Here is a 15,695-nt window from a genome sequence, read left to right as displayed (position 1 = left end):
CATCTGGCTGTAGTATCGGTCCGAACAGGTGGTTCATTCACAGATTCACTCCGGCTGTCACTTGCGCTATATACCCATGTCCCAAAAGGTCGATGCACAATATTACAAAATAACATGGGCAAAATACAGCAAGAAGGCTTACCATTAAACATACATATTAATTCTTCACCATTTCCTAGAAGTGAATATGTGAACCATAACATGTGCCACAATTAGGAACTATAGTGGACCGTGATCAATGAACTCTCACCCGGAAGTGATCTGTGTAGTGAGACCTAAAGCAATATACGTACCCTACCAGATCTGGACAATTAATTTGTGGATCTCCTAATTTCAAGGGCCATATCTGTGGAGAAATGGCTATGAAAGTCAAACTTGATCTGTAACAGCTCAGTATCTTGAGGTATTGCGGAAAAAACAAAACCACAAAACAAAGTTTTAGAGAAAGGACATAACTCTGTCGGGACTTTAGATCTCATAACTGAGGCTGTAAACTGCAGAAAAATGATTGGTTGAAAAACAGTGTTATGTGGCAGCACTGTACTGTAACCTGCGTATTGACAGTTGTTAGTCAAAATTGGCGACTCAATTGGAGCAGTGGTCTGAAGAGGAGGTCCAGGGCCTGTGCTTATAAAAGTTTTAGAGTCCAGACTCTCTAATGACCGTATCTACACACATATAATTTGATTGGCGTTGCCATGACGTTCACCTCAGACTCTATTAGTCTTTTTTAGTGCAATAATATTATTAATAGCTGTTAAAGAGTGGTGAATGTTCACAAATGCATTTCATTTTTAAAAATATTTAAAAAATAAAAATATTCTCGATATTGCACCTTTAACCAGTTTGTGCATTGTTAACCTTCTGACTACTGCAGGCGAGATATCTCGCTGACGTTACGTCAGTTGACATACTGTATACTGCATACAGTGCATTCCCCAATTCATATTTCCCGTCGTTTTGCACACGGCACTCACCGGAAACGGAAATATAATAAAAAAAAAGATTTCTTTTCAAAATGGTGGCTTTCGGCAAGTACATATATTATCACTTGACAACAATGGCGGCATGTCGCGGTAATTTTCAGGGATCGATAGCTGATTGTGACAGCTAATTTGATAATAAATTTGATCATTTTACCAACAACGAAAATCACCAAATATTACAATATGAATCATAGTTTGGGGTTTTTTTTAAATTCTGGTCAGAAAACCACTGTTATCGGGAATAATGGACATAAATACTGGACAGCTGGCCACAAATGCCCGTAAGTAAACGCAACTTTTTCAATTTTTTGCTTAATTTTAATCACCAATAACTGATCTAAAAATCATAAAAATTACGAAAATAATACTTACCGATTCATATATGAACTTTGTTTCATGTATTTCTAAAACAGTTAAGTAAATATATGTGAGTAAAAATTATAAACTTGTACCCACTCAACATGGTTTTTAAAAATTAATCCAGTAGTCTAAAGGTTAAATAAAACATTTCCTATTTCCTTTAACCAGTTTATATAGAAGAGAATTATTATCATATTATGTTTAAAAAACACAGTATCATAATACCTCAGCCTTGACAAGTATGTTCTCCACTAGAGCCATGTATGCCCGCATCTCTGACCTTTCCGCTTCACTCAAGTCTCGACTCAGAAGAAAACCCTGAAATGGTCAATTATGTTTAACTTTTATTCTGTAAAACAAAACAAACAAATAATAATTAACTTCTAGTACATATCATACTACACAAACTACCACCGGTAGTAAAGGAGCCTAGTAGGTGGTTACAAGTGTCTCTTAAAGGAACAGTCCTGAGTATGTACATACAAATTAAATACATTTTCAAATTTAGAATATCGGTGTCTGTATTTACAAGGTCCTAAATTTATAACCATTGTAAAATGTTTCCAACCAATAGAGCCTTTTCAATGATGTAACATACAAATTAAATACATTAACAAATTTAGAATATCAGCAGTGTTCGAGATTAATGGTATCCCGATATCCCGGGGATACCAGAATTTAATTTTGGATACCAGACTTCAAGAACCCAGAATCCCACTGGGATACCATATAATACTAACTTCTCAGGTGGGATACCAGATTTTGAAATGTTAGTATCCAACTGGGATACTGCCCAAATTTTTTTAACTCGAACACTGATCAGTGTCTGTATTTACAAAGTGTTTGTTGTTGTCCTAATGCTTGTAGTAACCCAAACCGGATTTTACCTTCCAATAATTTTGTACGTACGAAAAAATATAAATTACGAATTAAAGTAAAAACTGAGTGCTACAAACATTAGTATACGATCGAAAATGCATTCAATATAGAGACACTAGTTACAGTATTCTAAACAAGAAAAAGTATTTAGTATGAAACAGTAGTCGCCAACAAGGCTCTGTTATCGCAAACATCTTAACATGGCTGCAAACTCATGGCAGTTCCTTTAACAAAGTAAAGTTTGTTTTATTTAACGACGCCGCTAGAGCACATTGATTTTTTTATCTTATCATCGGCTATTGGACGTCAAACATATGGTCATTCTGACACTGTTTTTAGAGGAAACCCGCTGTCGCCACATAGGCTACTCTTTTTACGACAGGCAGCAAGGGATCTTTTATTTGCGCTTCCCACAGGCAGGATAGCACAAACCATGGCCTTTGTTGAACCAGTTATGGATCACTGGTCGGTGCAAGTGGTTTACACCTACCCATTGAGCCTTGCGGAGCACTCACTCAGGGTTTGGAGTCGGTATCTCGATTAAAAATCCCATGCCTCGACTGGGATCCGAACCCAGTACCTACCAGCCTGTAGACCGATGGCCTGCCACGACGCCACCGAGGCCAGTTTCCTTTAACAATGCCAGAAGTAACTAATGAACACTTTCTGAAGTGGTCAGACTAAGTCCACAGCTAAAAGCTGATGAGGAATGACAGATGTGTAGCACAGATTACCACTAGAGACAAGCACCTGTCGCGGATGGAGAGACAAGGACTGGGATGTGGAGGTGGACAGCAAAAGAAGTTGAAAGATAGGAGTTGCCAGATCGGGAAGAAATGAGATGAAATTCAAAGGAGTAAAAGGAAAGGGGGTAGTGGGATAAAAAAACAACCCCAAAACCCCCCAACTTCACTACATAAGAAAAAGAAAGAAAAATGACCAAAGATCAAACTGAATCCAAACATATAATATACAACGTACCGCTAGCTAGAGGTTAATAAACAAGTTACCAGTTATTATTAAATTTATGTCTAGAGTGAAATAATTTTTACTTGTCATAATAGTGTTTTCCCTAGAAATTAGAAAAGGCAAGGTAGACTAAACACTTTTGGGACATTTTCACCATTTTCAGGGAAGTGTTTGTTTTCATTTAAGACAAAAAAAATTAATTGAAATAAAAATAAATGTAATTAATGTGCTTGCTTTAATAAATTGATGGTAAAATATATAACAAGCATATTTTATCAATTAATAATACATTTATGTGTATTTTATAAAGGCAATTTTAGAATTAATTATTGAAAAAGGCTTCTTTAATTTTAGGGCAGCATGACTCAGATTAAGGCAAGATGGCGCTAGACTATTGAGACATGGTGCCACGCCATGCTAAAACAAGCTAGGGAAAACATTACATAAGCTTTCAACCTAACAAGCAGCTTACTTACTTTTGTATGCACAAATCCAATTATTGGATCCAACTCCGACACAAGAAATGGTCCACAATGCAGAAATGGAACTTTTCCTGAAATGAAATATGAAAATAAATCTATTTATATAAGTATACTTCAGTTACAGCCCTCCCAGTTTAAGGGGAGTTATCAACTCTGGCTCCCCATCACTCTCACAGACTAGTGATTTTTAGCTCCCCTTGGCATGTGAATATGTTTTAAGTAGTACCAGAATTTTATTTCTAAAATTTGACTTGACACCCATGGCTTTAATTTTGGGAATTTTTGTGTTGGTTTACAAAACAGAAGACTTTCGTCTTATTAAACCAAGTTAGATTTTTTAAAAGTAATACTATACACATATACATGTATATACATTGTTTATTCAAACTAATATATACTGATGGAAAGAAATAAGGGAACACATCGAACTGTCGACCAAATGTAATTCACTACTAGCATAGAAATGACTGCATCTCATACCAAGTTGTAATGTGGGATAGAAGGTCTGTAGTGTTGAATGTGCTGCCTATATGTTCCGAGTCAACTTTGGACAATATTAATTGATTTTTGATGCAGTCATTATTTCTTGTTGACCAGCCTCGGTGGCGTCGTGGCAGGCCATCAGTCTACAGGCTGGTAGGTACTGGGTTCGGATCCCAGTCAAGGCATGGGATTTTTAATCCAGATACCGACTCCAAACCCTGAGTGAGTGCTCCGCAAGGCTCAATGGGTAGATGTAAACCACTTGCACTGACCAGTGATCCATAACTGGTTCAACAAAGGCCATGGTTTGTGCTATCCTGCCTGTGGGAAGCGCAAATAAAAGATCCCTTGCTGCCAATCGGAAGAGTAGCCCATGTAGTGGCGACAGCGGGTTTCCTCTCAAAATCTGTGTGGTCCTTAACCATATGTATGACGCCATATAACCGTAAATAAAATGTGTTGAGTGCGTTGTTAAATAAAACACTTCTTTTTTATTTCTTGTTGCTACATGTATCTGTGTGATTCTTTATTTCTTTCCATCAGTATGTCTATTTTGCATTTTGAAATGTTATGGGTGAGGGAAGGGGTGTTTTACAAGTGTTACGTATCAATTTCAAAATATATCTATATATAATAATAAACAAAAAGAATATCTACATTCAGACTGGGAATGTTTTAGTCCAATATTGGGAATAAAAAATGACATAGCCTTTTGTGAATGATGCAGAATGATGCCAATTAATGGAGTCTGGAGACATGGGTGATAAAATCCTCAGTACTATAAAAGTATTAAATATTAATGCCACTGGCTAAACATTTCTGGCATCAATAAAGCTCCACAACAATGGCAAACTGCACCTGATGTATATCATATATATGGTATATACAGCAAAAGAAACTTTCAGTCATGTTGATTTGCTGCAAAAGTCACTTTGAAAAAATGCTAGGCAGACTCAAAATTGCCATCAGTGGTTAACCTTTAGATTACTGGATTAATTTTTGACAAAAACCACGTTGAGTGGGTACAAATTTGTAATTTTTACTCACATATATTCACTTAAATATTTTATAAACACATAAAATAAAGTTCATATTTGAATCGGTACGTATTATTTCTGTGGGTTTTAAAAATTTGAATATTTTAGATCAGTTAATATTGATTAAATTTAGCTGGCCAGTATTTATGTGCATTATTCCCGATAACTGTGGTTTTCTGACCAGAATTTACCACAAAGAGTACCAATATTTATACCAATATTTTACGATTTTCGATGTTACTAAAATGATCAAATTTAATATCAAATTAGTTGTCACAATCAGCTATCGATCCCTGAAAATGACTTTGACATGCCACCATTGTTGTCAAGCAAAAATACTTGCCGAAAACCACTTTTTGAATTTAGAATTCCAAGGTATTTTCCATTAAAAATGAAAAACAAAAGCTACCATGCTGTTAAGTAATCTGTTTTCTGTATTATACGAAACACCCCCCCCCCCCCCCCCCCCCCACTCCCAGGTGAGTGTCGTGTGCAAAACAATGGGAAATATGAACTGGGGAATGCACGGTATACAGCGTACAGACTGTACAGAGAGATATCTCGCCTGCAGTAGTCAGAAGGTTACGTTTGAGCCCTGTAACTCATGTATTATCCTCTATATACATCAACTGATTTTTTTAATGGACTGCTATTTGTAGTCAGTTATTTCGAGCCCTGATCCCAGTTTGTCTCACCTGACGGAGACATCTCTTCAGCGTTAGCTCGCAGCTCCACCTGGAAGTTGAGTCCACACATGTGCAGAAACGTCTTCACACTCAAACAGTTGGCATAGTCTGGGAAGGTTATTTGATCCACTGAAAATGAAGATCAACCAATGAATTAAAAACTCGGACCTCTGAAAATTGCAGGAACGATAATTTTGTTTACACATTGATAATTTTGTTCACACATCGATCATTTTGTTCACACATCGATAATTTCATTCACACATTGATTGTTTAGTTCACACAGCGATTTTATTCATACATCAATCATTTTGTTCATACATTGATAGTTTAGTTCACACATCGATCATTCTGTTCACACATTGATCGTTTAGTTCACACATGTTCATTCATCCATCAATCATTTCATTCACACATTGATCTGTTCTGTTCACATATCGATTGATTCATTCACATAATTGATCATTTTGTTCACACATTGATCATTTCATTCACACAGTAATCATTTCATTCACACAGTGATCATTTCATTCAAACATTGATCATTTCATTCACACATTGATCATTTCGTTCACACAGTGATCATTTTGTTCAAACATTGATCATTTTGTTCAAACATTGATCATTTCATTCAGTGATCATTTTGTTCACACAGTGATCATTTCATTCAAACATTGATCATTTCGTTCACAGTGATCATTTCATTCACAGTGATCATTTCGTTCAAACATTGATCATTTCGTTCAAACATTAATCATTTCGTTCACAGTGATCATTTCGTTCAGTGATCATTTTGTTCACAGTGATCATTTCATTCACACAGTGAACATTTCGTTCACATAGTGATAATTTCATTTACACATCGATCATTTTGTTTATACATTGATTGTTTTGTTCACACACTGATAGTTTCTTTCACACATCAATTATTTCATTCACACATCAATTTTTTTTCCCACACATTGATAATTTCGTTCACACCAGGTCTTCTAGAATTTTTATAAAATCCACTATCCATGGGATCAGTGATTAAAATATTTTTACTAGCCACAATTAAAAATTCCCTAGCCCTACTTTAAGTTAATACAATTTTACTAAATAATAGTAATATTCAGATATGTCGCCTAAAGAGGGAAATAGAGCTTAAAAACACTACTGACATCAGTGACGACAAAACTCACACAAATAAATATATTTACAAAACAGACTGAACTGCAACATTTGATTTTTTTTTTCACTAACCATCTGGCATGGCAATAGTAGTTATTTACTAGCCCAACATTGTTTATCACTAGCCATGGGAGTGGGGCTACCATAATCTAGAAGCCCTGCACACATCGATCGTTTCATTCACATATCGATTGTTTCATTCACACATCGATTGTTTTGTTCGCACGTCAGTTGTTTTTTTCACACATTGTTCCATTCATACATCAATCGTTTTGTTCACACATCAATAGTTTCATCCACACATCAATTCTTTCATTCACACATCCATTGTTTCATTCACATATCAATTGTTTCATTCACACATCAATAGTTTCATTCACACATTGTTTCATTCCACATCCATTGTTTTATTCACACATCCACTTTTTCATTCACACATCAAATGTTTCATTCACACATCAATAGTTTCATTCACAATCGATCGTTTTGTTCACACATCAATAGTTTCATTCACACATCAATCATTTTGTTCACACATCAATAGTTTCATTCACACATCGATCTCACATGTTTAGTACATTGTATAACCCATATTTCATTCTCATTTTAAATTTAGGACAACATTTTACATGGCAATGATGAGTTTTACAAAAAAAAAAAATAAATGGATTTCCTGAATTAGTTTTTGGGCACCCTATAATTTATATAAAGAAGGTCAATTATCAAATGTCTGAAACTGTAAACTGTAAATCACAGGTTTCACACACTGTTAATATCTGTTAATATAAACCACATTAATATCAGTACTTAAATATATAATATGCATAAACAAAAAACAGTCACAGGTTTGGGAGAAAATTCATGGTTTATTTTGAGGTGGGAATACACAAACGTATTCTTTGCATTCGTTGAATGCACACACTAACTTGAAAACACCAATTAATAACCATGTATTCCTATTCAAACTATAACTACTACTAAACTAACAACAACATACATTTTAACAACAAGGTGAAGAGGGTGGGACGGTGGGAGAAAAAGTTAATTTTACGCTGCTGTGTTTGGAAACTCAAATGGAAGTGACTATCCCAAAGATCCGCATAGATTTCCAAACACAGACTGCTATCTGATTGGTCAAATCCCTGGTTATTTTCCCCTCTTGTGGAAAGACAGAGACGTGCCGAACGCCTCCCAACATCAGTCAGTGCGCCGCTATTGGTCAGCCAGTATCAGCTGACCTCTAACTTGACTGGTCCCTAATACACAGCGGAAACCTTTTCTTAAAATTTCCGCTAGCTTCCTACAGTCATACGAGGCGCCGTCATTGGTCAATCGCTGTCAGCTGACCTCTCGCTGCCTGTCTAACATTGCCTTAGGAAACATAGCCAGAAGGCCCTATTACACTGGTTACCGATGGAAAACAATTGAGCGATATTTTTATAATGCAATGAAAACCTGGCAAGTTTAAAACCCAGCTATTAATAACATATTATATGCAATAATACTTACATAAATATCAGTACTTAAATATATAATATGAATAAACAAAAAACAGTCACACAGGTTTGGGAGAAAATACACAAACGTATTCTTTGCATTCGTTGAATGCACACACTAACTTGAAAACACCAATTAATAACCATGTATTCCAAAACAACCCAAACCTGTGGTAGATAGGAGAAAAACTATTTGTAGAAAATATGTAGCATAAATATAAATATGTAATACATGTCAATAAGGTATGCACAATACACAACCTGGTTTATCTACTAATAATAATAAATTGTCACAGACCGTTTATAATTTGCTTTGCATGTAGGCTGTAATCAGTTCAGTCCGCTACACAATTACCAACAGAACTGTAGACCTGGTTTAGGCCCACATAAAGTACACAAAGATGTTCCAACTGCATTCCAGAAATGACAACGCCATATCGTAAACTGGCTGCACATTCAAGACTAGTGAGGTGTGGCACCTCCACATATGTTACATTTCAATCCTTGCACACAGGATTTAACAATTTTAAACTATGTATGCTGTCCTGGCAGATAACAGACTAAGAACTATATATATACAATATACATATATACATGGAAAGGTAGTAAACACTAACAAAGTTTAACTCTCCCTGCTGCTTGACCCAATAAACTTGCGACATGTTGTCGTGCTTGCAGGGATGGATCGATATAGCTTTTGTAAGCATCACTGCACCAACCTCCTTGTGTCTGTATGAGATCCGCTGGTACCCCACATTCTAAAGCAAATGAGGCCCCACCCCGTCTAAAACTGTGCCCTGTGTACTTGTCGGGGTCGACCCCACATGCCCGCAAACAGTGCTTGAGTTGGGACACAAAAGCCCCCTGCGTTAACGGAATGGTGCCTTTCTGTGTTTTGTAAAGAAAAACAGGGGACTGGGGGAAAGAACATGGTGAAGCCTTCATGGCCAGCCACAGTGCTGTACTGGGACACAGGGGTGAGTCAGGAATAAAAGGCAAGGGAATGTTTAAGGCCCTTTCTCGGTATTGCGTGGTAAACCTCACATTGTGTCGGCTTAAATGCTTTAATGGATCAAAGGCCAACAAGGCAGGAACCAATAAATTTGATTTCCGAAAAAAGGAGAAAAAAGGCGACTACACAGGCCGCCCAAAAAGTAATGTCTTTCGAGCTTTTAAAATCCATCTGACCAAATATACCAAATAAAAGCTGAAGCGTGATGGGCGCTTTTTGTAACACAGTGTCACCCAGCATTCTGCGTGCTCCTTTTACTATTGAATTTATAATGTGACAGTTCAGGGGGTTTTGGTGGCCCGCTTTAAGATGAAGGCGGCGTACTGCTGTAAGATAATTTTTTATTGATCTGTATTTTAATTTGAAGGACAGGTAGGCGATATATCGCCCTAGGTCGGTGAGTGAAATGGGAAAGGCTGCTATATTGAACAATGCACAAAAGTGTAAATATGTGCTCAAATAAGTTGTATAAGTCTTTTTAGTTGACTGTGCGAAAGCATTACATCTCAGGTTCCGCACTCTTGAATCCAGCACTGTGAGCTGTCCCATGCTGTGTATGCCTAGACAGGAGAAATGAAAGAGACCGTATTGAAATGCGCGCAAGTAAAAACTCTAAAGGAACAGGGCTTGACAAGGAACCAAAAAAATACTCAAATGATTTTGGTTCATGCAGCCTAGATATTATATCTGCCCTTTGATTGTGTTTACCCTGAATGTGTCGTGCAATAATGTGAAAGTTAAATTTTGCTGACAGCCAAAATAGATACCGCAGGTATCTCATGATGGTGTTATTGCGCGAAGTACATTTATTGATACTTGCCACTGTCACTGTGTTGTCTGAGAATACATACATGCGATGATTAGCCCACATGTGCCCCCAGTGATGTGCCGCCAGCACCACTGCTAGAACGTCTTTTTCATTAATATGCAGATAGTACCAGTTATCTCCCCAGTGACAACCTGCACCTTCCATACAGGCGTCCGTATAGATAGCTGAAATAGGGAGCTTATCCAATAAAAGGGATTTCCCATTAAAGTGAGACATAAACTGTTGCCACCAGTGTATGTCTTCGCAAATATCTGCATGCAACCTAATTTTGTGGTGCTGTTGCCGGAGCAGCTTGATTGCATTTATGAGTCTGCGCAGAAAAACATGGCCGCCGTACACTACTGCTGCAGCCCAATTTAGCTTACCCACTAATGCTTGCAACTGTTTTTTCGTTGCTCGGTTACGCTTACCAAAAGCAGCCAAATCTTGCTTGAGGGCAATGAGCTTCTCTGTCGGAAGCTTTAGATGCATCTCATTGGAGTCGATCTCGATTCCCAGGAAAACAAGTTGCTGTGTGGGATCAACCACCTTATTCCAGTTAATCATAAATCCCAACCTCCTAAGTAATTGAATAAGCTCAGAAAGAGCTTTTGCGCATTTTGCTTGTGTGGACTCGCATATTAAAAAATCATCTATATATGCTACAATGTTTGTAAAACCTTTGCGTGACATAATTCTTCTGACAGCTTGAGATAGTCTGTGGAATATACCGGGTGCCATTTTGGAACCGAAGGGGAGTTTAGTATCATAATAATAATGCATTTCCCCATCAACCAGCCATTTTAACCCTGTCACCCTTTGGCTATGTTTACTTATTGTGACCGACCGGTAGGCCGATTTCAAATCGACCTTGGCCATAAAGCACCCTTGCTTGATTAGATTTGTGGCGCTATCCACGGATTGGAAACGTTGCTTTTCAAAATAACCAACATAATCATTTACTGCTTTACCCTTAGGTCTACTACAGTCATGAATTAACCGCACCCCACCATCTGACTTTGGTATAACTCCTAGAGGACTCACTATAATAGGTTTTTTATCAACCTCTATGTAGTTACCATTTAATATTTCTTCCTGCACCTTTTTTGAAGCTTTTTTAAATAGAGGGCTATGTGGTCGTGCAGACTGGTGATTATCCATTTCGGTAGGAGTGGGTTTAGATTCTTTGTCGATAATATCAATTTATTTTTTATTTTTATTTTTTGGGGGGACTATTGGTCAGCCAGTATCAGCTGACCTCTAGCTTGACTGGTCCCTAATACACAGCGGAAACCTTTCCTTAAAATTTCCGCTAGCTTCCTACAGTCATACGAGGCGCCGTCATTGGTCAATCGCTGTCAGCTGACCTCTCGCTGCCTGTCTAACATTGCCTTAGGAAACATAGCCAGAAGGCCCTATTACACTGGTTACCGATGGAAAACAATTGAGCGATATTTTTATAATGCAATGAAAACCTGGCAAGTTTAAAACCCTGCTATTAATAACATATTATATGCAATAATACTTACATAAATCATGAATTCCTAGTTTCTTTTTTCTCTCTTTCTTTTCAATTTATTTTTCTGCTTATAAATATCCAATTAAGGTTCAAGCACGCTGTTAGTTTTTAGTGGTTAGCGAGAGAGAAGAGAGTGTAGTCGTTAAAACTCACTCTGGGCGGGAGTGAGTACCTGGCTGCGAACATTGTACCTACCAGCCTTACGTCTGATGACTTACTAGTAACTACAACACTACTGATGCCGGTGAATTTCTAGTGAACAATATTTAAAACAATTGGGTGATCTGAACTTGGTTAAAATGCATTTTACCTACTTTTAACTCACTTCAATTACGTTTCAACACCAGGATGACGAAAACAAACATCAGATCCATTTGGCAAATGTGACCCTCAAAGCAAGATGTGTTTAAGCAATGTGTTATTTAGGAGTACTTCATAAAATTATATAAAAATTGAAACAGTGAAAAAATATTAAACTTGTCTGATCAGTGTTTCTGCCAGAAAGAAATTCTTGGGTATGGCACTATGGAATTGAATTCTATCAGAGTCAACAATGGGTATGAAGGACCTCCACCAGAAAGAAAATGGGTTAAGTTTAGGGTTAGGGCTAAGAAAAGCATACAGTAATGATAAAAAGTTTAAAAAAATTTTTCAGGGGGCGGGACATAGCCCAGTGGTAAAGTGCTCGCTTGATGCGCGGTCGGTCTGGGATCGATCCCCGTTGGTGGGCCCATTGGACTATTTTTCATTCCAGCCAGTGCACCACATCTAGTATATCAAAGGCTGTGGTATGTACTACCCTGTCTGTGGGATGGTGCATATAAAAGATCCCTTTGCTTCTGATCAAAAAGAGTAGCCCAGCGGGTTTCCTCTCTCAGTATCTGTGTGGTCCTTAACCATATGTCTGATGCCATATAACCATAAATAAAATGTGTTGAGTGTGTCATTAAATAAAACATTTCTTTCTTTTTTTTAACTTTGTCAAAAAGTTAACTTAAAAAAAAAGAAAAAAAAGAGTCTGCCAAAAAATCTGGGTATGGCACCATCAGTGTTCGAGATTAAACATTTTGGGTAGTATCCCAGTTGGATACTAACATTTCAAAATCTGGTATCCAACCTGAGAATTTAGTATTATATGGTATCCCGGTGGGATACTGGGTTCTTGAAGTCTGGTATCCAAAATTAAATTCTGGTATCCCCGGGATATCGGGATACCGTTAATCTCGAACACTGACCATACCCATTTTACCCTCTGGCAAAAACCCTGCTGATATGTTTGTATGTTACTAGAGTCAGTGCTTGTAAATCAATGTATGTTTTTTTTGTGTTTAGATATCAGTTACCTTGGTACGGCTGATACAGACACACATCGTCTGGCCATGGTTCTGATGCTGAAAAAATTAAACAAAAGAATAATGAACAACACACATACAGAAAACATATACACAGACAAAGTCACAAACACACACAGTATATAAAGCACACACCCACCCAAAAAAAACTATTTCCATGCACGCACACACTTTAAAAATGTACATACATGTGTATATATATACATACCAAGTTAAGATTCAAGCATGCTTTCCTTAGCATGCACCTCAGCTATCTGGGCTGTGTGTCCAGGACAGTGAGTTAGTTGTTGGTGAGAGAGAAGTCGGTGTAGTGGCCTTACACCTACTCACCAAGTCGTTAAACTAGGTCTTGGTGGGAGCCAGAACTGGTATGCAAAACCAGTACCACTGAGGCCAGTAAAGTATGTATATTTATGTACAATGTATAGGGGTGCAGAATGTACATGACCACTCGCCAAATGCAAATAAAAATTCTCACAGACAAGTTGAAAAATGCAACTATCAGTTCGACTGGCGATCTGTCTTTTTCTGACTGACTGTATTTTTTTATATTTTATAAATTTTGAATTTTGTAAATCTATATAAAAGAACTGTGAAAAACTGTCTTTATTCAAATATTTCAAAATATATATATATATCATTTGATGTGAAGACAGTGTATATATTAAAATATTTATTATTAAACATTACCGGTAATATATTGTTCTATAGACTGGCCGACTAGGAGAAATTCTGGCGGGCTAGTAAATTGAAGTTAGTTCTGGTCCGTTCTGAAATATTTTTCATTTCTATACCCCTGATGTATATTTTAACAGGGCTCGAACTTAAGAATTTGTCTCCTACAGCAATTTTTAAAAGAATTGCCATGGGTGAAATGTCCCACCGATGGCTATTATGAGCCTGCCTATGGCAGTTTTTTAAAAGTGACAAATAAACAAATAAATATTTTGCTGTATGTAGACATATAAATTGCAAATGTGAAATATTGGCAGACAATGTACACCAGGTGTATATATTTTGCCATTGCTGAGGAGCTTTACCGATGGGATAATTTGGACTAAAGCAAGCAGTTTTCACCATGAGCAATATCAAGGTCAACAGAAGCCCATCGTCCTCAAATGGTGCTGGCGAGAAATTGCATGAAATTTCAAAGTTCAAACCACTACATCACATTGGTTAATTACTTATCGGCTATTGGATGTCAAACATTTGACACTTCTGACACGTAGTCATCAGAGCAAACCCGCTACATTTTTCCATTAGCTGCAAGGGATCTTTTATATATGCACTTTCCCACAGACAGGAAAGCACATACCACTGCCTTTGACCAGTTGTGGTGCACTAGTTGGAATGAGAATAAATAAAAAAATCAGTTGAATGGATCCACCGTGGTGGTTCGATCCTGCGATGTAAGCACCTCAGGCGAGCACTCAACCGACTCAGCTCAATCCTGCCCTAGAAAGTAACTGTGGTGCACTGGTTAGTTACGAGAAAAAAAAAAAATCAGTTGAATGGATCCACCGAGGTGGTTCGACCCTGCGATGCAAGCACCTCAGGCGAGCACTCAACCGACTGAGCTCAATCCTGCCCTAGAAAGTTTCAAATAAATGTCACTAAAAATCAATTTGCTGCTCTCATAAAAACTTTCCAGGCGAATGCGGAGTGTAGCAAGAGTGACCACTCACTTTTCCTGGAAAACACAGGAAGGAAGGAAATGTTTTATTTAACGATGCACTCAACACATTTTATTTAGGGTTATGTGGCATCAGACGTATGGTTATGGACCACACAGATATTGAGAGAAAACCCATTGTTGCCACTTCATAGGCTACTCTTTTTTATTAGCAGTAAGGGATCTTTTATATACTATCCCACAGACAGGGTAGTACATACCACGGCTACCTTTGGTACACCAGTTGTGGAGCACTGGCTGGAACAAGAAATAGATCAATGAGTCCACCGACGGGGATCAATCCTAGATCGACCGCACATCAAGCAAACGCTTTACCACTGGGCTACGTCCCGCCCCCTGGAAAAGACAGAATAAGGTTTGTTTTGGCAGTTGTATTTTGGTAGATTGGATGACAGCATTAGTTTCATAAATTCATAGCATTCGCTGCATTGATACTGTCGATAGTGACACTGACAGGTCAAATAACGGCACCGCACTGTCAAAGATTATTAGATTCCGGTTATTTTTAAAATAGGTCATACCTCCCAATTCTGCTTGGAGTGACTCCACGACAATGGTACTCATGCCTTGTCGTAACCTAAGTTATGATGCAAGGTTATTATCAAGATGAAAACATGTATTCTCTGTTACCGTTTCCGTACATACTAAACTGAATTTCGGAGCTGATACGCCTCTCCAATCCACTGTAATATCACTGAACGGTAACCCGACAATACAAGACCAGACAATTCGTCCACTAAAAATTCGTCCACTGATGACCTCG

The 15,695-nt window shown here is 37.6% G+C and overlaps 1 protein-coding gene across 2 annotated transcripts in view; it reads right to left on the bottom strand.

Annotated features, from left to right (window-relative positions):
- Window positions 1-15,695, bottom strand: part of LOC121385170 (metaxin-2-like) — a 30,057-nt gene that overhangs the window by 11,244 nt on the left and 3,118 nt on the right. Inside the window, exons 1-5 of one of the 2 annotated variants that reach the window (XM_041515719.1) lie at window positions 15,454-15,595; window positions 13,231-13,278; window positions 5,892-6,011; window positions 3,671-3,747; window positions 1,572-1,664 (exon numbers count right to left, since the gene is read on the bottom strand). In XM_041515719.1, coding sequence (XP_041371653.1) covers window positions 1,572-1,664; window positions 3,671-3,747; window positions 5,892-6,011; window positions 13,231-13,278; window positions 15,454-15,496 — 381 coding nt within the window. In that variant the 5' untranslated portion in view covers window positions 15,497-15,595. Of the gene's footprint in view, window positions 1-1,571; window positions 1,665-3,670; window positions 3,748-5,891; window positions 6,012-13,230; window positions 13,279-15,453; window positions 15,596-15,695 lie in introns of those variants that run through there. The other variant, XM_041515717.1, reaches the window with a different exon arrangement.

Source organism: Gigantopelta aegis, chromosome 11 (assembly GCF_016097555.1).
Source record: "Gigantopelta aegis isolate Gae_Host chromosome 11, Gae_host_genome, whole genome shotgun sequence".
NCBI classification, from domain to species: domain Eukaryota; kingdom Metazoa; phylum Mollusca; class Gastropoda; order Neomphalida; family Peltospiridae; genus Gigantopelta; species Gigantopelta aegis.
This window is presented reverse-complemented; position numbering and strand designations above follow the sequence as displayed.